The sequence below is a fragment of the Mus caroli genome, chromosome 7 (assembly GCF_900094665.2).
Source record: "Mus caroli chromosome 7, CAROLI_EIJ_v1.1, whole genome shotgun sequence".
Classification (NCBI taxonomy): Eukaryota; Metazoa; Chordata; class Mammalia; order Rodentia; family Muridae; genus Mus; species Mus caroli.
Genome location: NC_034576.1, coordinates 140,962,011 through 140,988,549, shown reverse-complemented (window position 1 = coordinate 140,988,549; position 26,539 = coordinate 140,962,011). Strand labels below are relative to the sequence as shown.

Below are 26,539 nucleotides of genomic sequence, written 5' to 3'. Positions count from 1 at the left end.
TTTTTTTGAGACAAGATTTTATTGTATAGCCTGCTGGCATCAAATTCCCTGTGATATCCTCTACCCTCAGCCTACCTACCAAGTAGAGGCATGCATTGCAATACCCAATCAGCCAATAACCTGAAAATAAGCATCATAGTAATAGTGAACTTGGGCCAAGACCAGTGATGGAGTGTGATGCTACCACCTCGTCTTGTTTGTGTTCCTCCCAGGGTAGCATTTGGTGTAGGGCCATTGTATGGTACCCTCCTGTCACAAGAGCCAGGAATTATGTTCCTCAAGCCATGGCATGAGGTCTGAGTGTTGGGGACAGTTCTGTGCCTACACACCTTGCACCTGAAATGTGCAAGACTCAAAGTCAGAGCACAAGCTTTGCAAAATCAAAAACTTTGAAAAAGTGTATGCAAACTGAACAAGCTGCCTTTAGTCTCTCATCAGCAGGCCTGCCACCAGAGTCTCATTTCACTTACTTAGCATGTCAAAACAGCCACAAAACTGAAGAGTTCAAAAGCTTTCTGAAGAATAATGCTCCTGCACACCCATACTTTGATGTTCAATGTAACACTTCACATTTCATGACTCGTCTATTAAGAGTTCTATCCCATCGGTCTGATAGTGCAGGTTCCTGTCTGTTATGGGCAAATTTAGGTACTAGTTTCCATTTTTGAAGTTTAATGTTATTTTTTCCCCCCCAGAGCTGAGGACTGAACCCAGGGCCTTGTGCTTGCTAGGCAAGCGCTCTACCACTGAGCTAAATCCCCAACCCCAGAAGCTTAGTTTTTTTTACTTAAAATTTATATAAAATCATTGTGCAAAACCACTTTGGGGAGCGCTCCAGACCACATTGGCTCTTCCCTGGAGAGATCACCACCCTTTTGACCATTTCCTTCCTGCTTTGTCACAATCTTCCTCCTGGTCTTCTGGGTGACTTTACTCAGAAAATGTGGGACTCGACGATGGCCGGAGCAGGCAGACTGGGTAGGAATGTCGGGAGTGTTTTTGTTTTTGGAGACACAGTCTCTATAGTTTAGGCTGTCCTAGAACTTCCTATGTAGACCGAGCTAGCCTCTTATCTGCCTGCATGCCAGTCCCTACAAATGCTGCTGAGCCCTTAGAAATGCAGCTGCCTGCACCATCCATGGCCCAGTGTGGCCTGGCAGGCAGCTTCCCTCACCCCCAGCATGGGACTTTGGTACTTCTGCTTCCCTAGTCAGTACTCTGAGGTGCTCCCTACAGAGGACAGCTGTCACGCAGCACCCTAGGGTATTTTCTCTGTCTGCCTTGTCCAAGGACTAGCAGCTACAAGTCACATTAACCCACATGAGAGCCTTGACTCTTTAGAACATGGCAGCTGGGACAGGTCTTACAGTACTGGCCTAAAATGGATGTCAGGCACATAACAGATTACCAGTTGCCAAACTCAGCTCTGCACAGGAAGACTTTCCAGGTATGGTACCTGGGCCAGGACCCAAGAATAACAGTAGCGAACTGCCTCAGGCAGCCACCTTCCCTCCACTTTCCACAGCAGGGAAGACTGTCCTAGGTCCATAGCGATCGTTTCCACTTGGCATGTTTTACTGAAACTGATGAAGACAACTATCAGTGTTTTGTCAAATGGCAGACTGATACACAACCGCAGCACAGAAGCACAACTTTAATATTTTTTCAACACAGGGTTCTGGCAGGCCTCAAATACACTAACCTCTGCCTCTCAAATGCTGGGATTAAAGGGGTGTGACACCACCACCCAGCAGAAAAAAAATGTAATTAAAAACCTTTAAAAAGATCTTTTAATTTCTATGTATGAGTGATTAGCTTGACTTTCTGTATGTGTGTATGCATGCCTCGCCTCGTACAGTCAGGGCACTGGATCCCCTGGAACCGGGAGTTACAGCAGGTTGAGAGCTGTATGTGGGTTCTGGGAAGTATCAAGGTCCTCTGCAAGAAGCAGGTGCTCTTAACTTTTTTTTTTTTGTGGTTTTTTGAGACAGGGTTTCTCTGTGTAGCTCTGGCTGTCCTGGAACTCACTTTGTAGACCAAGCTGGCCTCGAACTCAGAAATCTGCCTGCCTCTGCCTCCCGAGTGCTGGGATTAAAGGCGTGCGCCACCACGCCCGGCTGCTCTTAACTTCTGACTCATCTCTTCAGCCCTTTTAATTTTCAATAAAAACTGAGACAGAGTCTCACTTTGTAGTGTTGGTTGGAACTCAAGAGATCCAGTAGTCTCTGCCTCTTTTGTGCTGGGATAAAAAGGGTCACCATGCTTAGGTCCCCCAAGCCCCAGGGTCTCATTTAGCCAAAGTTGGCCTAACTCAACCCATGCCAGCCTGGGCTACAACAATGAGAATCTTGTATGGAAACAAAACCAGCCTTCAGAGTGTCTACTTGTCAGAAGCCAGCCTTTTTAGCCACACGGTAGGTAAGTGCTATCAAAAGCACCTGTTGTCTATACCACAGCAATGCACAGCTGTCTCTGAAAAGACCTGCAGGCTCAGTCCTGAGGGAGACAGCACCTGCTGTAATCCAAGGACACACCTACATGCTCACCTACTCTGCTTCCTCTACAAGTGGCCAGCAGGCTTTGCTGGGAAATAATGTAAAGATGGAAAAAGTTGTCTAAATACTCTGTACAAATCCAGTGAAATATATAAACGTATTGAACGTTTTGGGCAGGACAGACGCACAGGAGCAGTCCTGCTCCATTAGGTAGGGCTGGTCTTCCTTGGCGGTCAGAGCTGATGCTTGTGTACCTTGGCTTCATCTCTGACACTGTAAGCGGCCACAATCAAGATCCAAGCTATATTTGTTTGTGACTATGTAGTCCTGTCCTTCAACTATGACCAGGCTGGCCTCAAACTCGAGATCCGCCTGCCTCTGCCTCCCTAGTGCTGGGATTAAAGGCCTGCATGTGTTACTATACCAACCTACTTTTATTTATTTTAGCAGGGTCTCACTATGTAGCTTTGGCTGGCCTAGAAACCACAAAGATGTGTCTGCTCTTACCTCCTGTTAGTTAGGATTAGGGGCATGTCTTCTGTATCTAGTCAGTGTGCACCGAGGTGGGTGGCATCAGTTAGTCCTGTGGTGGTGAGGCATGCTGCCCTTGTACATGCCTTGGCAGTCATCAGTGTACCTTCCCGTTTCAGCAGGCACAGGTTCTGCCCTGCAGTAGCTCATCCCTGAATCCCATGGAAACACTAAGTGTTGGTACTTTTTTCCCTTATTCTTTTTAAACTTTCACATTTCTTGTCAGGAATTTATTTTTTATTATTTTATATCTATCTATCTTATTTATTTATTTTGGTTTTCCTGGAACTCACTCTGTAGACCAGGCTGGCCTCAAAACTCGATAATCTGCCTGCCTCTGCCTCCCAAGTGCTGGGATTAAAGGCGTGTGCCACCACGCCCAGCTTGTCAGGAAATCTTGACCCCTGATATCCAGAGTGTTTTAAAATGAGCCGTAGGTACAGGTAGTATCATATAAGCCCAAGTACAGTTGTTGAGTTCTGATTGAGGTACTGTATTAAAATCTGGCATGCATATAATTTTAGCAACATTTTAAAAGTATTTTTGAAAGAGAAAGTATATACACATTAGCTGTGACGACCCAGGCCCGACTTTAAGCTAGGTGGTAATCGGAGAGCAGCACTTCTGTTGCTCTTTCATGCATGTTTCCTTTCTAGAGGTTGACTCAATTTTGGCTTTCCCAGATGGAGTTTCTACAGAAACCAAGTGGCAATTTGGGACAGTTACATTTAGAATTAAGTTCTGTACAAACTTGACCATTTTGCTAAAGGAAAAAAAAGTTTTCAATTTATTCCAAAGTATAAATATCCTGAATAATTTCATTATGTGCAACTGAAACAAATAAAGACTACAGTGGCATTTGGGTTTAAAAACACTTCACAGTGTGTTGTGTTTATTAAGTAGCTCCACAGAAGGTGTGATGGCAGATGCAGTGGGTGAGTAGAGCTGCCTGAGCCTGCTCGGGCGTACCCACGCACCACGCACCAGCGGAGGGTGATGCAGCCCACTGGGGCTCCAGGGCCAGAGAGGAACGTGGGTGGTGGCCACACCATGTCCAGGATAAGGCCCAGGGATGGATGGCAGAGACAGGGAAGAGCTGGAGAGAGATTTGATGAGATTTTTTTTTCCTCTCAGATGTTAGTTTTTTTGGTCTATAAACTGGAAAGGAAGGCCCAGACTTAAATAAATACATTTGAGTAATGGCCTTTATTGAGCAGAGTCCACCAATTCAGCTTCGAGCAGGTTTTCCCTTCAGCAGCGGCACTCATCTCTCCCGACTCCAGCTGAGAGCCCTTCTTCTCCTGTGTCTATGAGGGAAGTAGAAGTGCGCCACTATTCTCAATGGAGAGGACAATGCCTTTTTTTGACAGGAAAACTAATGACCGGCTTACATATGCAAGACAACACGTGGTCCTCCAGTCAGTTTTCTTAATTAATTTTGTCCTGGAATATATACAAGTTATTGGTGGCAGCTACAGCAATGATGCTCTCCATGGGGTGCCAGGCTGTGTGGAGGATCTTCTTATTGAAGTCCAAACTGTCCACACTAATCTCGTCTTTCTTTCTCTTACCCCCTGTACATACTTTCCGGGGCTTCAGGCTGGCTCGGGGTTTGCTGTTCTCTCTTGAGGCTTCCAGTGTAACATCCCTCCGAGTGTTTCTATCAAACATTCTAAAGAAGTTGTTGTAGGACCCCGTCATAATGGCACTGTTCAGGAGACAAAAGAGGGACACTGAGTACCCAGCGGAATCATGGCACTGGCATGAACCAAGGTAATGGCATGAAGTTTGGACCCTCTATAGGCCCCAATTTCTACATTATCAGGAAAGAAATATAGTAGATTCTCCAGAGAACTTCACTTATTTTCATGTCCAAGTAAGAAAAGTAATGGATCCATAATTTAAATACCTGCACACCAAGGCCAGAAGAGTGTGTTGGATCCCCTGCAATGTGTCTTACAGGTGATAGTGAGCTGTCTGACATGGGAGCTGAGAGCAGAACTCTTCCATTTTTCTTGTTTAATTAATGTGTAGAAGAGGGAAGAGGAGAGAAAGGAGAGAAAGGAGAGGCAGACGGGTGGAGGAGTGGAAAGCAGGAGGAGCAGGGTAGGGGAAGAAGAAAACTCGGTCCAAGTCACTTTGCACTTGGGAGGCAGAGGTAGGCAGATCTCTGTGAGTCTGAGGCCAGCCTGATCTGCAAGTGAATTCCAAGACACCCAGGTCTATGTAATAGAGAGATCTTGTTTCAAAAAAGCAACCCTCCCACTTCCCCCCAAAAACCCTGTCTTAGTAATAAACTGACAGTTTACCATAAGCCTGACCTTCTCATTAACAATTAAGTCAAAACTAGTTATATTTAGTCACATTTCGCAATGGAGGTTAACTCAGTTATTAAATGATAATGATTAATTTCTAAGTTTCTTTTAATGTTAGGTATAGTGGAGGTGCACATCTGTAATTCCAACATCAAGACAGCTGAGGCAGGAGGCTATCACAATTTGATCCATGACTATGGAAGGGGGTCATCTTTATTTTCTATATTTTGGAATGCGTATGTGGTTTGCAAGCTGATTCTAGCTAGTACTGGGATTACAGGCATCTGCCATATGCCGAAGACTCCCTCCCCCATTTTGTTTTGTGTTTAGAAACAAGTTTTCATATAGCATAGGCTGGCCTCAAACTTTTTATATACCAGAGGATGACCCCAAACTCCGATTTTCCTTTAAGTACAGGGAACACAGGTGTGTGCCAACACACAGCAAGTTACAGGTCACCTCGGGCTACAATATACATAGTGCTGTTTCAAAAAACAAAACAAAACAAATTTTATGTGGCCCTTTGACATCTCTGGCAACTGAAGACCAACCAACCTCTTCTGTCCTGTCCTGGGAAACCTCACCCTTTCCTGCTCCTGTCCCGGCCTCCATGGTCTTGCTGTCTCTAGCGGTCTTTACAATGCCCAAGTCCTTCAAGGTACTACTTTGCTCAGGGCTCTTCCTAGCTGTCTGTAAATATTTTAGCATGTGGTTAACTTTTCCTCAAATTCCATTCCAAATAAAACTTAGTTACAGCTAGTCTTATTCATTCAAATCTGTTTATACAAGTGGCACTAGGCAGGCTAGAGATGAGAACCATGGTTTGGTACACTGGAGATAGCATCTCAATTGAGCACGCAGAACTGTGCTTGCAGGAGAGGACCCACTGTTCCAGTCCACAGGGAGTGCAATGCTTATGGGCGTGGGGATAGAGCCAATAGCAAATGCAACAAGAACGGAGAGCACCGTGACCAAAACTGTTTGTCAGGAACAAGTGTTGTGGCATCAGCATGGGTATGAACTGCTGGTGCACTGTGACAATAACAACAGGCGCCTGCTTTGAGGTGGGCATCTCCTGATCTACCCAGCACCTGAATGCAGCAAGAGAATCATGGTAGCATGGGTCAGGTCTGCCCCACCCAGGGACAGAATTAACACACGGAGCAGGTGCTGTCTTTTTTGCTGAATAAAACTTAAATGCAGAGCTTCCCAGCAGCAGGCTACCAGGCACTGACCAGTGACTGCACTAAAGACAGCACTCCACTCCACTGACACACAAGGAGATGCTCGCTTCTGGGCAAGAGATGAATGCACGGAGCAAACATCACTAGGAGAACGTTCCGTATTCCTAGGGGTATGATATGCTGCAGTATCTCAGATACATAAAGACCATTAGCCATCTGAGATGGTTACATTCTACAAGGTACCTCCTAGAAAGACTCCTCCCACTGTCCCCAGAAAGGCAGTCTCTCCTCAAAGCAGATGGGTGCATGCAGCTGTATTCTGAATAGTAATAGATCTATCACTTAGTTACTAACTCTGTGATCCAGGTCACTGATGATGTATCACACACACAAACAATTTAGCTGTGTGCTCCTCAGTGGCCAATAAGCAGGTTGATGTTTCAGGTTTCCGGGTTTTTTGTCTTTATGTACAAGATCTTTGCAATATACTGATGTTAGCAGAGTGCCACAGGAGGCCAGGAAGTACCACTGGCCCTACTCCTCCTTGTCACTGTATATCCCATTCATTCCCACTTGTGGTCTTTGTCTTTTCTAAAGTGAACTAGCAGTTGTCATCTCATATTCTCCTCTCAATCACTCCATTAAAAAATATTTCACATGTGTGGGGGTTTTGTCTTTTGAGTACACCTGTGCACAACCGAGGCCAAAGGAGAGCTTCACTTAGAGCTCCCTAGAAATGAACTTTGTTCTTCTGGAAAAAGAAATGGTATTTATAACTGTTGTGTAAGTCCTCCAGTTCCTCCACCTTTTTCCCCCTCAGGCAGTGGCACTCCCTGATTTGGCTGCCTGGTAACCTTCTCAGAGTTGGGATTATAGCCGTGCACGGTCAAACCTGGCTTTTCGGTGGGTACTGCTCCTCAGGTCCTCATGCTTGCGTGGAAAGCACTTTACTGAGCTATCTCCATAGCATCATTTTTTCCCTATTCTTTCCAGAGAGTCAGGGTTTCTCTATGTAGCCCTGGCTGTCCCTCCTTGGCAGAAATGTGCATGCCTCTGCCTCCTCAGTGTTGGGACTGAAAATACTCCCACTATTCTGGGAGAGCTATTCTTTTTATTTTAAAAGTATTTTACTATTTTGTGTGTGGGCGTGCCTACACACCATATACAAGCAGGAGCCTAAGGAGAGCATTAGTTCTCAGTGGGTTTAAGCTGCCGAGTAGGTGGTGGGAAGTGAATGAGACTCTTCTGCAAGAGCACTGAGTTTCTGAGGTTCCTGGGTTTCTGAGGCCTCGTGTCAGAAGCTCTTTCACCTCCAGACACTGCAAAGGTGCTCCCCTGGCACTGCAAAGGTGCTCCCCTGGATTTCCCCCCCATTATTTACTGCAGTGTATGGAGGATTCTGTCCACGAGGTCACAGGCATCAGCTTTACTTGCAGCTGGAAGCCATGCTGGTTACCTAGACCTCTGTTCTGCTGCATGGCATCCCAGGGCAACTTTCTTCAGCTCTGACTTCAGAGCTTTCACTGGGTGTACTGGGGTTTCCTAACCCTTAACGTGAGTTAGTCTCTGGGAGCAGGCTTTGCTTGCTTTCTTTTTCCTCTTGCCAGGTGATCTATCCGACATCGTCATGTGATGCTCATTAGAGGCTGAACAGATAAGGCTACCTCACCTAGGTCTTTCAGTCTCTAAAACTGTCAGCCAAACAACAGACTAAACAAACCTTTTCTTTATGAAATCACCAGGCTCTAGGATCCTGGTGTTACACAGAACATTCAGGCAGTTTCTGTGGAAAAATATGCTCTCAGCCTCAACACCCACTCTACAGAGAATATGTTTTCTTTTACAGACCACTTTTAAGATCTCTCTATTTTTGATGACCTGTAATTTTATGATGATGTGGACAGGTTACCTTTGTACTTTTTGCTGTGGAGTTCTGTGCTTCCTGGATAAACTGCTGAAAACCCTGGCCATCAATATGCTTGAATTAGGATGTATTAACCACATAGTGGAATATTTAACCTAAGTTTAATACTACCTTTCCACAGTCCTGGGTTTTTGGGGACCCCTCTCCACTTAGCTGTATGGCATATCATATCTTCTCTGTAATTTATACTGTTTTCTTCTTAAATTAAAAAAAAATTGTTTTATTTTATGTTTTGCTTGCAAGTATGTATATGCACCACATATGTGCCTATGGATCAAGAAAGCCAGAAGACGGGGTCTTCCATGTCCTGGAACTTGAGTTACAGATGGTTGTGAGCTGCCTGGGAATGGAACTGGGATCCTGTGGAAGAGCAGCCAGTGGCTCTTAACCATCGCTTCAGACTCAGGACACTGTTGTCATTTTAAGGACATGACATGGTATGTAGCCCAGGCCTCAGTTCCCCACTGTTCGTGTTACAAGCATAAGCCATCATGCCACCATTTCTTAACTCCCATGTTCCCTAGCTCTTCAGGTAACTTCTGCTCTTCCTTGCAGTTCGTTAGTCTCCAGTTAGACTTGGATCTGTGGATCTTATTTCTAAAAGTTGTTTGTGCTAGAATTTCTTACAACAGCATTTTGTTAGTCTTATGGCTCTCTGCTCAGCATTTTGGCTCTGTCCTTTACTGTGTAGCTTACACTTACTACATGTGAACTCTTAATATGTTATGCCAGGTGTGGTAGGTAGTACACATGTCTAATCCCAGCACTCAAGAGGCTGAGGTAAAAGGATTGAGTTCAAGGCCTTCCAAAGCTACAAACCAAGAATCTCTGCCAAAAATGAAAAGGGCTAAGGCTGTGCAGATAGAACTTTGTTGGTAGGATGTTTTACTAGAATGTATGAAACCCTGGGCTGGATTCCTAGTACCACATAAATTGGATGAGGTAACACATCTATAATCTTAGCACATGGGAAGTTTAGGCAGGGGTTTAGGTGTTCAAAGCCATCCTCAACTAAATCTTGAGTTTGAGGCAGGCCTGGGATACCCCAGACTCTGGCAACCCAAGTAAAAATAAAAAGATTCTTAGATATTTGATTGTTTCTGTTGCCTGTGGTAGCATTTTCCTGAATATACATGACAAATTCCTCTTGTGAGCTTCTTAAGTGATTTCATACTGGAAGAGACCTGAGAGCTGGGGATGAGGCATGGTGACTGAGGCAGTCTCGCATGTTTTTCATTGAGTTTTAAAAGATCCATGAACTCTCTGCTCTCTACCTGGGAACCTTAAGAAGGTATGGAATATAGGCTGCTTACTGTAAATGGAGAGGACCCTCCAGTCTCAGGATAAGTTGGCAGCAATGCCAGACTCAGTGCCTCAAGTCACTCTGGGGGCTGCTTGCTGCAGCCCGACGAGTGCAGTGTTTGTCCTGAAAGTCTAAACTGGCATGCTAGTTAATTTGTGAACAGTCTAGGAAGGCCTGTCTCAGGGTAATTAGCTTTGTCTCCGAGGAAGCACTCAGCTCTTCACCGTGAGGTCTCTCACACCATGCAACTAGGATAGACCTCAAAGTTCCACAAGCGTCAAAGCAAAGACACAGTGTGGGAATGAGCATTTGAGATGGAGGCAGCAACTTTAGTTTATGAGGTCAGCTATTACTTAAAGAAGCCAATGTAGTTACTTAGGTAGTTCTGAGACACGGTCATGCTATACAGCCCAAGCTAGTCCTTACCTGGTGGTTCTCTGGCTTTATCACCCAAATGCTGTGGTTACATCTGTGCTACCAAATCCCTAGCTATTTATATTGAAGTGTTTGACAGTGTCTAGTCACTTAAATTCTCAACAGAAATTCTACAAAAAGATGATCTAAGAGAATCTGTAAATACCATCTGATACGTATCTTCTCAACACCAAAAAGCAATGTGTCCTGAACAGGAAGTAAACGATGCAGCTATGGGAAGGCTGTGTCCTAACACAGAGGCAGACTCAATGGTGGCCTTCTGGACTAGTAAGTCACTTGCTGCTTCCTTTTTTTTTTCCCCCACGTTATCTGTGTAATCACTCACTGAGTACTCTAAATATATCATGAACCACAGAGGAAAGGTACACTCAGATACCCGGTTTCCTCTGGGATACCTCATAGGACAAATAAAAGGCCTGGAAAACACAACCTGTCAGCATCTTGCAACTGACTGAGACCCCTCCCAGTGTGAGGGGCTTGGTGGAGATCCAAAATGAACCAGCACTTCCGGATGCCAGCGTGCTATGACGCTGGCAGCCTCACCTGTCTGAACCGTTCCAGCAGCACTCGAACTTGTCAAAGATGCAGTCATTCTCATACAAGGAGCAGAGCTTGCTTCGCAGGTACTCATGTACCTGGTGGGTCTCCACAGGCCTGCCCTCCATGTTGAGGTCCCAGACCTTCACCGACAGATAGTCTCTAGTCATCATGTATCGACCACTGTGGCTGAACTTGACATCAGATATAGATGAGATTATTTCTGAGAAAAAGGATCTACTGCTGGGATCTTCTGGCTCTTCAAAAACTGAAAAAACAAAAACCAAAACCAAAGTGAGCACTTTCAGTTACTGTGCTAAATCAGAAGACTACATCCTAAAAACAGCAGGGGCTTCTCAGATACCCTGAAGGGCCCGGTGTCACCTTCATTTCCCTAGCTTTCTGGTTGTCTTTCTCTACCACCACAAGGTGCGGGCCTTCAAATCCATGCAGGGCACCCAATACCTTAGTATACATGGGAACATGACTACAAATGCTTGGGTTGGGGACATGACGTCCACACTGCAGGGGTATATGTAAGCACAGAAGCATAGTGCTCTGGCCACCTTGGGAAGGAAGGGCCTGCTCATCAGAAGGCACAGAGTTTGCAGGAGTATACCAGTACTGGAGGAAGATGCACAGTATACCAGTATTGGAGGGAGATGCACAGTATACCAGTATGCCCTGGACCTTAAGCCAACGACACAGTGGACAGCTACACAATGGAACTACTGGACAAGACCAGGCAGCAAAGACGGTTGCCTTTTGTGGTGAGTGGTCACTTGAATGAAAGCGTGTCACTGCTTCTTCCACAGAATTAGCTTTGTCTGCAGCAGCTTAGCAGCTCCCTCCCTCCCTTCCCCTTCCCCCGGGACCCAGGGCAGAGGGAGGTCTCTCTGGACCCCAGCTCATCTCCATGCCCACGCCCTCTCCTGCTTTAGGCTGGGGGATACATTTCCTTTTCCTGAAGCTTCTCTAGGGCTTCTGAAATTCTTTTCCGTGGAGGAACTTGTGATGGTTGCTGGCTCTGCATGGGGCAGACTGGAAACAAGCTAGTGCCAACATGAAGCATTTACTCAAACTAGCGCTGAGAAGGACGGCTCTTCTTGAAACCTAAATTTGTTTAGGAGCACTTTCCGGCTGACACACATTTCACAACGCCACTCCAGCGTGGGTGAGGAAGAGTTGCTTCCCCGTGTGCACAGTACACCAGTACTGGAGGGAGAGGCACAGTACACCAGTACTGGAGGGAGATGCACAGGAGGGAGATGCACAGTACACCAGTACTGGAGGGAGATGCACAGTATACCAGTACTGGAGGGAGATGCACAGTATACCAGTACTGGAGGGAGATGCACAGTATACCAGTATTGGAGGGAGATGCACAGTACACCAGTACTGGAGGGAGATGCACAGTATACCAGTATTGGAGGGAGATGCACAGTATACCAGTACTGGAGGGAGATGCACAGTATACCAGTATTGGAGGGAGATGCACAGTACACCAGTATTGGAGGGAGATGCACAGTATACCAGTACTGGAGGAAGATGCACAGTATACCAGTATTGGAGGGAGATGCACAGTATACCAGTATTGGAGGGACATGCACAGTATACCAGTATTGGAGGGAGATGCACAGTATACCAGTATTGGAGGGAGAAGCTCTCTTAGACAGCTGCACACCGGTAGCTTACTAAGATGATGTACCAGGACAACATAGTATGCTTTGAAGTTGGGTCTCCCTTTTTTTTTTTTTTTAAAGATATATTTTATGTATATGAGTACACTATCACTGTCTTCAGACATCAGAAGAGGGCATCGGATTCCATTACATACGTTTGTGAGCCACCATGTGGTTTCTGGGAATTGAACCCAGAACCTCTAGAAGAGCAGCCAGTGTTCTTAACCACTGAGTCATCTGTTTAACCCCCCTGCCCCATAACCTCAGTTTAAAAAATACATTTGTTTATTTGGTTTAGGGAGGGAACTTGCATGTCAAAGTCAGAGAACAATTTTCAGGAGTCAGTTTTCTTCCATCATGTAGGTCCTGGGGATCAATCAAACTCAGGTCACCAGTCTTGGCAGAGAGTACTTTTACTGGCTGGACCATCTCATTGGCCCTAAACATTTATTTTTAAAATTTTAGGTGTGCATGTGTATGTGGAAGGGGGGAATCTCTTGGAACGGAGAGAGTTTTCACTATTGAGGCAGTGTCTCACTCACTATGTAGCCCTGGCTGAATGTAACTATAGACAATTTGCCTGGAAATCGGCCTGCCTCTGCTTCCACAGCACTAGGATTAAGGGCATGGTTTTGGTTTTTTGTTTGTCTGTTTTTTTTTTTTTTTGCCATAAAGCTGGCATTACAGACAGTGCTGAGCCACCTGAAATGGGAAGTGGAGACCAAACTCAGGTCCTCTGCAAGAGCAGGACACACTTATAGTAGGCGAACCATCTCCCCATCCCTTTATCCCTACCCTCTTTTTAAGATGAAGTCCCCTCCTGGCCCTCACACGATCCTGCCTCAGTTTCCTGAGTAGCTTGGACTCCAGGCACACAGCATTGTTTCTGTTTGATACAGACAACACAAGTGGAATGCACTCTGATGGCTATGGCCCTGGTCCTACCACACAAAAGTAGCTACGATGATGGCATTGCATTGGACCCAGGTCACAGTAAGCTCTGGGTAGAGGACAGCTGCTGGAGTACTTCTTTATTAGCATAGCCCATGGGGAGCCTGCCCATGCTCCAAGTCTGCAGAGGATGTGGAGGGCCCTATTAGTACTAACAGGAAATCAAGGATATTCCCAGAAGACTTACACTTGGCATGCCTGTCACATAGGGCAGAGGAACGCATGTCGCACAGTCTGATGGTCCCCTTGCTGCTGCTGTAGACGAATACATTGCACTGATGTGGGTGGAACTCTGCGGCAGTGATGACTTCTGTCAGCTCCTCCATATTAGCTGGCTTGATGTCCACAATGTCTGGAGCACAATGTTAAGGCACAGTGCTTAGCTGTACAAGGGTAATTTGATAGAAAACTGTGCAGTGAGGCATAGGGAGGAGCTGCAGGAGACTGACCATATAAACTGTCACAGAGGAGCCCATAGCAAGGGGCTTCAGGTGGATGCAGGACAGTTCGTAAGACAGAGCACACAGAATGACATCCACAATGAAGCCAAGCAGTGCCACCTACACACATACTTCTATCTATAACTAATTAAAAAAACAGACAGTGTCAAATTACAAATGATTCTGCCTTCCTAATTATTTGACTTTTAGAGCTTGGTTGTTAGAATACAAACGCAGCAGGAAGTCAATCATGAATCAGCCAATGGAAACAAAAGGAAGGGCAAAATCTTCTCTGGGCCACTGTGGAAAGTTGATGGACATATTTATCTACCAAGATAAACAACTAAGAAAAAACCAATATACAATGGATGAGTTGTATATCTCATCACTGGATGCCACAGTGGAGAGACAGGGACCCATCAGAACTAGAGACAGCATGAATCTTAAGCTGCCCAGTCAGTGCCAGTGTGCAGTAGAGAGAGGGAACCCAGCCCAACACTGATACCCTCAAGTTAAGTAGATGGGGTTACAGGGTAAAACACCACAGAAATAGTGGGGAGCCAAGGCTGAGACCTCACAGAAGGTAAGTGACGACTGAACATAAGGACAGCAAGATGGTCTGGAGGCAAGAACAAGTATTGTGACCTCTCTGATGACAAGAACCACAGTGCCTAGAGTTCCAGTCAGGTAGGACATGAATGGTTCACTGGAGGGCTAGAAGTGGGAGGCATATGGCAGTATTAGGAGCTAGAGGTAAGGCAGTGACTGATCCAAGGAGACTCAGGGTTTCTCACGTGAACTTTCAGGCAAAGGTTTATATCTTTAGGGACACTCAATCGCAAAGAACTTTTAGTTGCCACTACTCTAGGAAATACTGCATTAAATAGGTCATTGTCCAGGGGACCAGGGTAAAGCTGTCCATGAGAAGTAATTACACAGTAACCAAGGAAACAAACTGAGGCAGCACTTGGTAAAGGATACTGAAGCTTCTATCTGTGATTTCTAAATGCCATAGGTTAATTCTCAGATCATCTGCAGAGAGATATGTTTCATGATCACTATTTACTGAAATGGAATTTATGTGATATGTATGAGCATTTGCAAAAATTCGTCGTGGACTTGCTTCTACCATAAGGTCCATGGGCTTCAATATTGGAACCTAAAAATGGAATGAGAAAGGAATTTAAAACAAAGATCATAATAGCATAAGCGTCCGGTATTTAGACAAGGAAAAGGACAGGTTTTTTGGAGCTGTGCAACACCTCAAACCAGAGGAGAGCTGCTGCAGAGTACAGAGTGGGAAGCTGTCTGGTCCCAGCTATTCCTCCTTGTTCCTATTACACAAGTACTATGGTCTTCTTCTTGTTAGAAAAAAAGAAGGTAAACTGCCCTAACTAATGTTCTCTAGATCACCAAAGCATCACTCTCTTGGGTATTCTCTGGTGGCCATGGCTGAGGTTAGACAGTAACTCCTTGTCTTTGTAGCTGAGTGCACAAATCTCAGCTCTCATAGCACGGGTGCTGTGATTCAGTGTCAACTCATGGGCCACAGTGGTGGGGTTATGCCTATGGAGGGATCAACAGACAGGATGCGGAGGATTCTTTGGGCTAAGAAGCATCTACTGAAACATTTTTCTGTGATTTTAATTCTCAGAGCATCTGCTGAGATCTGAGATGTAGAGCTGGCTATAGTCGGAATTGAAGTGCAGCTAGTAACCTGGATGGTGTACGGGCCTTCGTGCCACAGTCACACAGGCTTCTGGATTATCAGTTGCTCGGTGTGGAGGAAGTATGGAGGGGGGGAGAGACAGAGAGACAGAGCGAGAGAACGAGAGAGAGAGAGACAGACAGACAGATAGAGACAGACAGAGAGAAGGAAGGACCTGGACAGAGCACTTGTGCCTGACACAGGTACAAGAGTCAGTCTAAAGGAACAGCACCATGAGATGGAAGAGGGAAAGGCTCCCCATTCTCCCTATTATTCAGGGAAGGGAAGCCCAAGGTTCCAGAGCAAGCTGAATACTAGAGTAATTTTTATTGCTATAACTAGACACCAAGGAACTGAAGGCTTAGAAGAATTTTTCAAATGAGTCTTCTCTAGCCAAATTCTGTAAAAGTGTTCCTGGATAAATGTGTAGTGATGCTGTTCTCATTCTGGCCTAGATAGGTGCTGACTATACCACCTGGTGTTTCATAGAACAAAAATGCCAGCTTCACAATACGCAGGTCTAAGACACATACCTGCCATGACCCTTACTGTTTCAAGCTAACCAAGGCAGCAGCAACTGTAATCCTAACTGAAAGAGCCCTTTTAATTACATCCTTTTTCATAGAATTAAAATAACAGGGAAAAAATCCTTAAAAGAAGCAGAATATCTATCAAAAGATGGCCTAGCCGGCCATCACTGGAAAGAGAGGCCCACGTTTGGACACGCAAACTTTATATGCCCCAGTACAGGGAAACGCCAGGGCCAAAAAAATGGGAATGGGTGGGTAGGGAAGTGGGGGGGAGGGTATGGGGGACTTTTGGGATAGCATTGGAAATGTAATTGAGGAAAATACATAANNNNAAAAAAAAAAAAAGAAGCAGAATATCAGACCTAGAATTTATTTTGGTTAATTCTGTCAAAGAGGCCTGGTAAGACCTGAGTTCCTCCAAATAAGCACATGAGCTTATGGAATATGTAGGGGTCTGAATGAGAGAATCTCAGTGTCTGGAAAGGCTGTGTGCACAAATGGGATGAAGCTGGTGGCAGGAGAGGTAAGCAGGTTTCACAGAACTTGGCAACAACACCTTACAACAAGGGGGATTTTAAAATGTGTTCACACTAAGTCACAAATGCAAACACAGCACGATGCCAAAACTAACCTATGGTATGGAAGAGAACATCTGAGTTCTTCCTATGACTCAGATCTGAACAAATAGCATCTCTTCTCTTGGCCCAGTAACAGGTTAAGTGGTAGGGGAGGAAGACTGCCTTTGGATCTTCAGCCCAACTCTGCCCACTGTCTTTGTGCAGGGACAGCCCTCACTTGCCTGTCACCACTCTCTAGCTTTATCAAGAGAATGGGTCACAAACTATATACATTCCAACTGCTGGGCCTGAGACATCCTAGGGAAGGCATATCAAAAAAGGCTGCCCCATTTCAGCAGCACCAGAGATGGCTACTTTCAATAATACCACACCTTCACTTGGTTAACAGTGTAACAAAGGCTTATTATATTTCACTGAAAAACCTCTCAAGCCACTATCTCAAAACATAGCTGAGCTCTGTTCCTGCCCAGGTGCCCCTGTTTGCACTGAGCCCACCATTGAACGTATCAGTGATCAATCCAACGGGTGAAGAATTAAAAAAATCAGTGTGCTCAAGAAGAAATGAACTCAAGAGGAAATTTCACCAGCTCCACTGCAAGTGTCTCACTGGTTTACCAGCCACCCTACCTACAGTGTTACTACACCAGCAAATACTCTGGATTCTACCACAGAAACTCAACTGGCCTGGGTACTTCTCAACAAAAGCTCTACTAGGAAACCAAATGTGAGCTTTTCCCTCAGCGCCATCTTATGACCTTGGTGAAACTGAAGATCCCATTTCCAACAAGGACACAGCAACTAGGACCACTACCATCATTATAGGAAGGTAAAGCCCGTTACATTTGAAGCAGTATTCTCAATAGCTGATAGAACTGTTTTGGATTATTTCTGAAAAGTACTGGAAGGGTTAAAGAAAATGCAGCATATACCCGTAGTGCCGTAATTCTAAATGGGTCTCGAAGTCGTCCATCTTCATCTTTCAAGTTATAACCTTCTGCTCTTTTATCCCGTTCACTTATTTTCCATAATTTAATAGTTTTATCTGAAAATAAAAACCTTATTCTTTATATTAAAAGAAAAATCATCAATAACATGTACCACTATCATTTAACTATTCTAGGAAACTATTGCCTGCCTCGGCTGGTGTCTAAGCTTAGGAGGCTGGGGAGGTGGCTCAGTGGGTAAGAGCAGTTGATTAGCAAGCATGAGACTCCAGGTTCACATTCCTAGTCATGTCCCTAAAATCTAAGTGCTGTCTGGGGTTATTTAAAGGAGTAAGAGACTGACAGTGGAGGACATCCAATGGCTTCCTCTGGCCTCCAGAAGCATGCGTACGTAAGTATTCACTACATATATGCATATGCACTATATACACACATACAAAAACTAAAGATGTAAACAAATATATGAAATAATACTGGTCTTCTATGCAGAATTTGAATTTTCTAGCTATTGTTTTCAGCCTAGTTGATAATTCACCTTCTCCGAAGTTTAAAGCAGAAACAATTTCTAGAGTTATTTAAAATAAGAATCCATCCACACTAAAATTAAAAATAAATCAAATAGTCATTTACGATTCTCACCATTTGTAGAGAGTAGAAAATGAGCAGCATTCTGTTGCGGTAACCACCTGATTTTATTAATTTTTTCTTCAATTTCTAGACTTTTCAAATAGTCAAACTCTGGCTCATGACTCTGAAAGGTACTGTAAACATTGTACTCTCCCCTAGAGTGAGCGCGGCCTTTATTCTGCAAGGAAACATGATAGCTTCTTTAATGAAGGCAGATAGATTTTGACTATCAACATGAGCATTAAATGATCACACATTTTTAAGTTAAAAACGTCTTGACTCAAAAAACTCTTGACGAAGCTGGCATTAATGCACTTGGAAGAATAAAGAACGCGCAGGCCTTTTCTGCACACTTAAATCTTCTCTGCAGTGGACATGCAGTTCTGTGGGACACGACTAAGCCTGTCTGTGAATCTGCTCCCTTCTTCCTCCTTTTTGTTTTTAATTGTCAAACTGGTCCCAAGTCTACCTCTGGTAGCCCCGCCAGTTAACCTTGGCTACCAGTTCCAGTATGCCAGTACAAAAGAAAATGAGGCAAGACACAGAGATTAATGTGGCCATATCAAGGGAAGCAGATAAATCTAATGGCTAAAAGCTTATTTTTTGGTACTGATAGGAGTTTTAAATTTTAACATAGGGGGAAAAACCTGAATCAAAGTGCAAGAGATAAGTATAGTCTGGCAGTCTTAGTCTGGGTGTTTTATCTAGTAATTTCCATTCTGGTTCTGATTGCTGAAGAGATGTTCTGGCTCTCAGGAGGTGCTGGATTCTGCTCCATGGTGCAGCCTTGCCCTGTGGACGACTGTGCATGTCTGGGGTGTAGTACTATTAGCTCTGCTGTTCCCGGAATCCAAGGTTAGAGACAGTGACTTATCACTGTGATTTAATCTTTAATGTGTGTATGCACACATGGAAGCAGGTATTTAGTCAAATACATTTGATCCAGAGGATGCCATAGTCTCATACTCTTTACACCTGCCTTATGCACCCACATAAGATAGGAACGCTTTCTAACAAAAATATTTTTTTAAACATTTTTTTATTATTATATGTAAGTACACTGTAGCTGTCTTCAGACACACCAGAAGAGCGTCAGACCTCACTATGGATGGTTGTGAGCCACCATGTGGGTGCTGGGATATAGGATGAAGGCAGCTTAGGAGTACCCACAAGGAGAAGATTTCTTCCTCATCTACCAAGGTAGTGCTTGAAAAAAATATTCTACATAATTACTGCAACAGGACTGAGTGTTAAATAAAACTGGATAGTGACAACTATGCTTCCTTTCTGGTCAGCAGCATGTGCAGCATGTAGTGATGACATTTGACGGTGGACTGTAAAGCACTGACCTCTTGTTCCCGTTGGAAGATAACAACTCTGCCACCTTTGTCCCCTGTTGCAAGAAGGTCTCCAGAGTAGTTAAACTCAACGGTGGAGATGATGTCGGCTGCCAAGAGAAGACAGAGTCAATCACAACTCATGTTTTTTGTGAGGATCAAAAAATGAACACATACAAACTTTCTCTCCAGATAAACATTCCATGAAAATGTATATACTTCTTGTCTGCTTTATGGGTCTAAGGTAGAACCTACCAGTACATGGGAATTCTGAGTCTGATTTTACTGATCCAATTTACCTCATATTTCCTGTCATACAGTAACTTGGATGCTTTTATTTGCAAAATAAGATAAGAATTTAGAAAAATAATTTTTAAAGGAAAAAACACCCCAGGTGGCTTTAGAAGAAGGGTCCCTAACTTTAAAGTGCATACTTGATGTCAACTTTTAAAATAAATGCTATTTTTTAACGTGTATGATGTTTGCCTGTAGGCATGTACGGGTGTCACATGTACGCAGTACCCTCAGACAGCAGAAAAGGGTACCATTTCCCCTGGGACTGGAGTTATGGTGGTTGTGAACCTCCACACAGGTGCTGGAAACTGAGCCAAGGTTTTCTGCCAGAGAAGCCAGTGCTCTTTAGCCACTTATTGGCCTCTCCAGCTCCCTAAATTTGATTCTTACACAGTAATAGGAATGTTTTAATATTCATATAGAAACTTTTGCTAGCCTCTGTGCAACACTACAGACCATGGCCACCCTATTCAAGACCGACAAACTGCAAGGCTTGGAGATCTTTCTCAGTCCCAAGGTGTAGGAATAGCCTGTGCAGTAAATAAATGGTATGCATGCCGCCCCAGGGGAAGGCAACGGGTAGGGACAGGGTGGTAGGCTCCATGCCTGTGAGGGGAAAGCTGTCATATCTCCAGACAAAGATCTAGGGTAGACTCTGGAGGATAGTCTTAGGCACGTCAGCTGTGCCACCTGCTGCCTGAGTAAGAAAAAGGCTCGGACACTCTGAGGCAGTATGGCATATCCTGTAGACTAAATCTGCAGTTGATTTGCCAATAAGGTCAGCTGATACTACTGTGAGAATGGATGGTGACTCTGCACTTAGGTGGACACTGTAAGCAAACACCCATCTGTCTGACACCAGACAGATGTGGGGGTACCCCCAACACCCACAGAGCTAGGGTGATAAGCAATTATTCTTCAAAGTAAAAGGGGTATCATCCTGTAAATTTATTAAAGTAAATGAGCACAAGTGTATATTAAAGTCATTATCAGGAAAGCCAAGTCTGGTATCGTTGCCATGAGGCCAGTGGTGTTGCAGACTAGTTTCTGTGCTTCCTATACTAACTAATGAAGTTGGATGTATGGAGACATAAAATACTATACAGCTTTTCAGATCAGCATTAGCTGTCAACTGGATAAAAAACTAGAATTACCTGAGAAAAGAGGACGTCAACTAAAATTACCTCAATCAGACTGGACTGTGGCCGTTCTTTGCAGTATTTTTATCTCTCTTTTTGGGGAGCAGGGGGGGAAAGGCCCAAGGGGTTGGGTACAGAGGTGAGTATTTGACAAGGTTTCTTTCTATAGAACAGGCTGACCTTGAATTTAGAGATCTTCCTGCCTCAGGCTCATAAATGCTGGGATTAAAGTTGTGTGCCACTAACCCGTGAATGTTAATTGCTAATTGACATTCAAGGACACAGCTCACAGTTGGCCTTGGCTGTATAAGAAAGCTAGCAGAGCAAGCTAGAGGGAGTAAACAAGTAAGCAGCTTCCTTCCAAGGTCTCTGAGTCATTTTCAGTTCTCCAGGTTCCTGTTCTGCTTCTCCTCAATGATCAACTATAACCTGTAGCTGAAATAAGGAAGCCCTTTCTTCAAGCTTTATTTGGTCATGGGTCATGGTGTTTATCTTTTTTTGTTTGTTTGTTTGTTTGTTTTTGTTTTTCGAGACAGGGTTTCTCTGTGTAGCCTTGGCTGTCCTGGAGTTCACTCTGTAGACCAGACAGGTTTCTAACTCAGAAATTCATCTGCCTCTGCCTCCCTAGTGCTAGGACTAAAGGTGTGTTCCACCATCACCCAGCAACTAGAAGTAATTCTTAAGGGTTGTATGATGAGATCAAACTGCTCTGCCGCAACAAGCTCCATTTTATAAACAGCATTTGATTTTACTGTGAGAATAGATGACGACTCTGCACGTAGGTGGACACTGTAAACAAACACCATCTGTCTGACATCCCCCCCCCCCCCAGCTAGGGTGATAAGCAATTATTCTTCAAAGTAAAAAGGATGTCATCCTGTAAATTTATTAAATTAAATGAGCACAAGGGTATATAAAGTCATTATCAGGAAAGCCAAGTCTGGTATGTCTAGACAGACTGGGAAAAAGGTGTAGCTCCCTCAAAATAAACCTATACAGAGGCATGCACCTAACACTGTGTGTGACGGCCTTCCATCCTGGTATCTGACGACCCGGGGTATGACTCAAGGCACCAAAAGCAGAAAACTCCTGACTGTCTCTGGGATTTCAGCTTGGCTTGGTCTGTGTGTAACCTGCTCTAGCTACTGCCTGCCCATTCCACCTAGTACTCTTGTCTGGACCTGACACTCTTCCCATTTTACCTGGATCTGGTCTTGTCCTTTGTCCCTCCAGCTCCCCACACCTCACTTCTGTAGCTTAACTCTGGAAGCATCTCCAGGAGGCCCACCTTTGGCTTTGCCCTCTTACTCCTCTTACTCTCTACCTGCGCTTTTGCTTCTCAGGCTTCTCTGCAATTCCTTGAATTCTACTGGGGCATCTCTAACCTATGTAGCCATTCTATAACCTACATATGTGTACAGAGGGATTCCTACCTGGTCTGTAATGCACGATTCGAGCAATACTATTAGTAATTATTAATAATTATTAATGACATCAACTAAAGAACCAGTGACTGCCTTAGCTGGCTGTCAAGGAAAGGACTACCTGGCAAATTGCAACCAACGAAACTACTACTTGTGAATTTATTGTTATTCAATAAACTCTGACACGATGGAAAGGCAGCAATGCACCTGCCTGTGACAGAGCCACTCTCAGCACTGCACAACAGCACTGATCAAAAAGGCAGCAATGCACCTGCCTGTGACAGAGCCACTCTCAGCACTGATCAAAAGTTGCCAGATTTCCAGACACCTCAGAGTTGGCGTGACTCTATCAGTACTGCCTGCTGACCCCATTTCCTCAAAAGGCATCAGTTGGATGTGGCGTAAGGACAAGAATATGTCCCCCACCCTTTTTGAGAGAGGGTCTCCTGTAGTTCAGACTGTGAGTGAGTGAACTCCTGATCCTCTTGCTTCCACTTCCCAAGAGCTGGGATTACAGGCTGAGTCTCCATGCCCAGCCACACCTAACCACTCCCCACTCTGAAACTAGGGCCTCACGTATATTAAGCAAGTGCCATTTAGCCACACTCCAATCTACCACCCTAAAGTTACCCAAAATAACGTAATATGCTTGAATGAAACCCAAAACTTTCTTTACTGGCACCAAGAGACTAAACCTATGATATTCATACTCAGAGGATATACAATATTATATAATTAATAGTGTTATAGTTGTAAGTGATTTTCAGATTAATTAGAACAAGCTGAATCTTTTGAAGAGGAACTCCTAAGCCTATCAGTGCTGAGAAATAATTTTCATTAAGTCACAAATTATGTTTAAAATTGGAAATGTTCTTTGTAATGGCCAGATAAATTTGAAAACTAAAATATATACATGAACTAAATGAACAAATTGTAAAGCCAGTAAAATTTAAATGACTGATATCTATTCATTGTGATATCTTTTTACAATAAAAGGTGTTAATAGAAGGAAGTCAGCTATTTCTAAATTACCACGTTTGTTGAGCTTATTCACTTTGTCTATTGTGCCCACACACAACTCCTGGCTATAACTTCACTGTGCTGGCACAAAGGGCCACTGAGGCTCTTTGTTGTGAGGTGGTGGTCTGGCTGATAACACAAAGTCTTGCTGGATATTTAGATCACTTTGGAATTGTCTGTTATTTTGAGCAATGTCAGACTTGAAGCCACTCCTATGCCCTAACTCCAAATAGCTCCAGTTAGGGGAACATTCCCTGGGTCCATCCCATTTCATGTTCCTGTGACGCTGGGTGATGGGCTAGCACCCCCACCCTGACCCCAGGATACCTCTCAGAGATGCCAAAGCAAGAATGCAGAAGACAGACAGTTCTCTAAGACCACTTGCTCACAGAACTGTCTTCACAATGGCCCTACTTTTAAAACAAAAGCCACAACTCAGGATCTGCAGATGTGAGAAAAGTCAACCAAACAAAGCAAACACTCAGAAGAAAACAAATGTCCACTAGTAAGGATCGCTAGTGAGCACTAACATCTTTAGCCCTGTTGTCTACAACAGCACTTACTGTGCTAGTGTCACTCACTGTAAGCTGTGCCTGGGAGGCAGCTACTGTCATCCTGGCCTGTCTGAGAAGGCACTTTTACCTGAAATGTAAGCAGCCTAAAAATTGCAAGGCACAAGGGCAGAGCACAAACACAGCTGGAAGATGGGTTTCAGTGGCCCATGGCCCAGCTGACAGTTCTAAGATGAGAGAGAAGAGACAGGTATCAGAGTTAGGGTTAGGGCCAGCATCTCCTAGGTACAAAGGGCTGATGAGCCTGCTACACCCAGGCAGAGGTGCAGGCCAAGGACATGGACAAAGAACAGGAGAGACCCCAGCCACACAAAAGGAAGTAGGGCTAATAGTAACACACAGTTTCAGGGAGATGGATGAATACTAACCACCCTTCAAACTTTAAGAAAACCCCCCAACAATTTCAACTTAAGATTCTTTACCAAGTCAAGTTTTAATTAAGTTTGAAGAAAGTAAAAACAAGAGCCAATCAAGTGCCTTGAAGGCAACTTAAATGTCCACTCAGGAGAACAGATATACACGTTATATAATCATTACAAAAGAAGACCACAGAACAATGAAAATGACCAAGGAACTAGCATCCACAATCAGGATAAAAAGCAGAAGCACATACTAATAGTGTTAACATCACTTATATCAAATTCAAAACCAGGATGATTGACTATGTGGGTGGGTGGGTGGGGGCTAGGTGGTAACTATAGCAGTGTTACACTACAAACCAAAAAAATCCTATTAGCTAGGTCAGAGCTGGGGTGGAGCCATGTTGGAGAGAGGAAAGTCTTGGCTGTGCTCACTCTCACAGCATGGCTAAACTGCAGATGCTCCTGCTGTGTGGTCACTGCTACATGCCTGGGCCCAAGCCACTGTGCACATCTATCATGCTACTGTAGGACTTCCTGAGTCCTGTTTACCCCAGGTGGACATCTAGACTCTTAGGCCCATTAGTTGTACTCCTCCAATCAGACTCCACTCCCAGCATTGCAACCTCCACCTCCTCCAAGGTTCTCTGTACCTCTTTACTCTGAAACCCAGGAACATTTGGAAGCCATTATTAACCTCACCTTCTCCAACCCTGCTCACATAAGCTCAGATTTCCTTCAATTCTTGACTGTTCTTCCACTGCTGCTCTTATTTTTATCTGTCACTGACTGCATTCTATACACCTTTGCTGACTCCAAACTACCACTGGCACACTAGACACCTACAGTGTAACAGATTCACTTAAAAACATACTAGAAGGAAACAGCCATGCCTTCGCCCCTAATCTTCTGCAGCCATATTCTTATCCTGCTCAAGGACTTGATCCTATGATGACCCCGAGGGACCAAACAAACCTCCTCTTGTTTCTCATTGATCTTCCAACTAGTGTCTGATCTCTACTGGCTTTGCCAGGTATCTTGGCCAAGCATTTCTTAATTCCCTCTCATCTGAGGGCCCTTTGCTCTCAGTATTTCCTGAACAGCTCTTGACTATACTGCTCAGAGCTTGCCCACTGAAGTTCACTTAAGCTTTGGCAACCATTAGCAGATCAACTGTTTCTGGCTTGTGAATGTGCAAGCAGCAGGCTGAAGGGAGGACATTCCCTTCATACTCTGCAGCATGTATTGAGGCAAACACATGATGCAGAGACTTATAGGACAGATGATTCTAATAAAGAATCTCCAGGAAAAAAGTCATTCCTCACACGCAAACATCTGTAAGAGGAAATTACTACATATCCACAATGCAAAGGGTTAGCTGCTTTTCAGTTATGCAGTTTATTGAGGATATCAGGTAAGCCAGGCAATGCCCACATATTCTGGTATAGTCATCGAGGACTGGGAAAGAACACTGCACAGAAAAATAAAAATTGTCCTACCAACAGATCATGTACACAGAGTTTCTATGTGGTATTTAGTTGGGGTGGAGGGCAGGGAATCTCATATCATCCTGTCTCAGCCTCCCAAATGCTGGGATTACAAGAGTACACCAGTCAGGCTAATTTTGTCTTTTTTTAAAAAAAGTTATTTTATTGTATGTACAGGTGTTCTGCTTGCATGTATGTCTGTGTACCATGTGCATGCCTGGTGCCCGAGGAGTTCAGAAGAGGGTATTGGGAACCCTGGAACTGAAGTTATATCAGTTGTGAGCTGCCAGGTGGATGCTGGGAATTGAAATGAGGACCTTGATCACTGAATCATCTCTCCCACACTTCTACCTTTGCCTTTGGATATAGGTCATCCAAAGGCAAATGTTATCTCTGCTCAAAAGGAAGACATAAACTGAGACAACAGCTGGCCAAGGTGATGCTTACAAGCAATTCCTGCAAACAGGAGGACTATGGAGAGTTCAATATAAACCTTGGCTCCACGAGACCTGGACTCAAAGAACAAAAGAAAACAACCCCCAACACAAAACAATAGAAGTATAATCCTCCATCAAGTAATTTTAAAAGGCAAACCAACTCTGTAAGAGATGTTTATACGAACACTGAAATCCCAAAGCACCCCAAGTCAAGTTTCAATTGTGACTAGACTATATTTAAAACAAAAACAAAGAGCTCTAGAGATGATGTTCTGTGACACTACAA

General features: G+C 44.3%; 1 protein-coding gene across 2 annotated transcripts in view; it reads right to left on the bottom strand.

Moving 5' to 3' along the window:
• Nucleotides 1–3,884: 3,884 nt before the first annotated feature.
• Ppp2r2d (protein phosphatase 2 regulatory subunit Bdelta) overlaps nucleotides 3,885–26,539 on the bottom strand; it is a 38,290-nt gene continuing 15,635 nt past the window's right edge. Inside the window, exons 3-9 of one of the 2 annotated variants that reach the window (XM_021168133.1) lie at nucleotides 19,534–19,631; nucleotides 18,197–18,362; nucleotides 17,543–17,655; nucleotides 14,779–14,956; nucleotides 13,545–13,709; nucleotides 10,731–10,992; nucleotides 3,885–4,734 (exon numbers count right to left, since the gene is read on the bottom strand). In XM_021168133.1, coding sequence (XP_021023792.1) covers nucleotides 4,455–4,734; nucleotides 10,731–10,992; nucleotides 13,545–13,709; nucleotides 14,779–14,956; nucleotides 17,543–17,655; nucleotides 18,197–18,362; nucleotides 19,534–19,631 — 1,262 coding nt within the window. In that variant the 3' untranslated portion in view covers nucleotides 3,885–4,454. Of the gene's footprint in view, nucleotides 4,735–10,730; nucleotides 10,993–13,544; nucleotides 13,710–14,778; nucleotides 14,957–17,542; nucleotides 17,656–18,196; nucleotides 18,363–19,533; nucleotides 19,632–26,539 lie in introns of those variants that run through there. The other variant, XM_021168134.2, reaches the window with a different exon arrangement.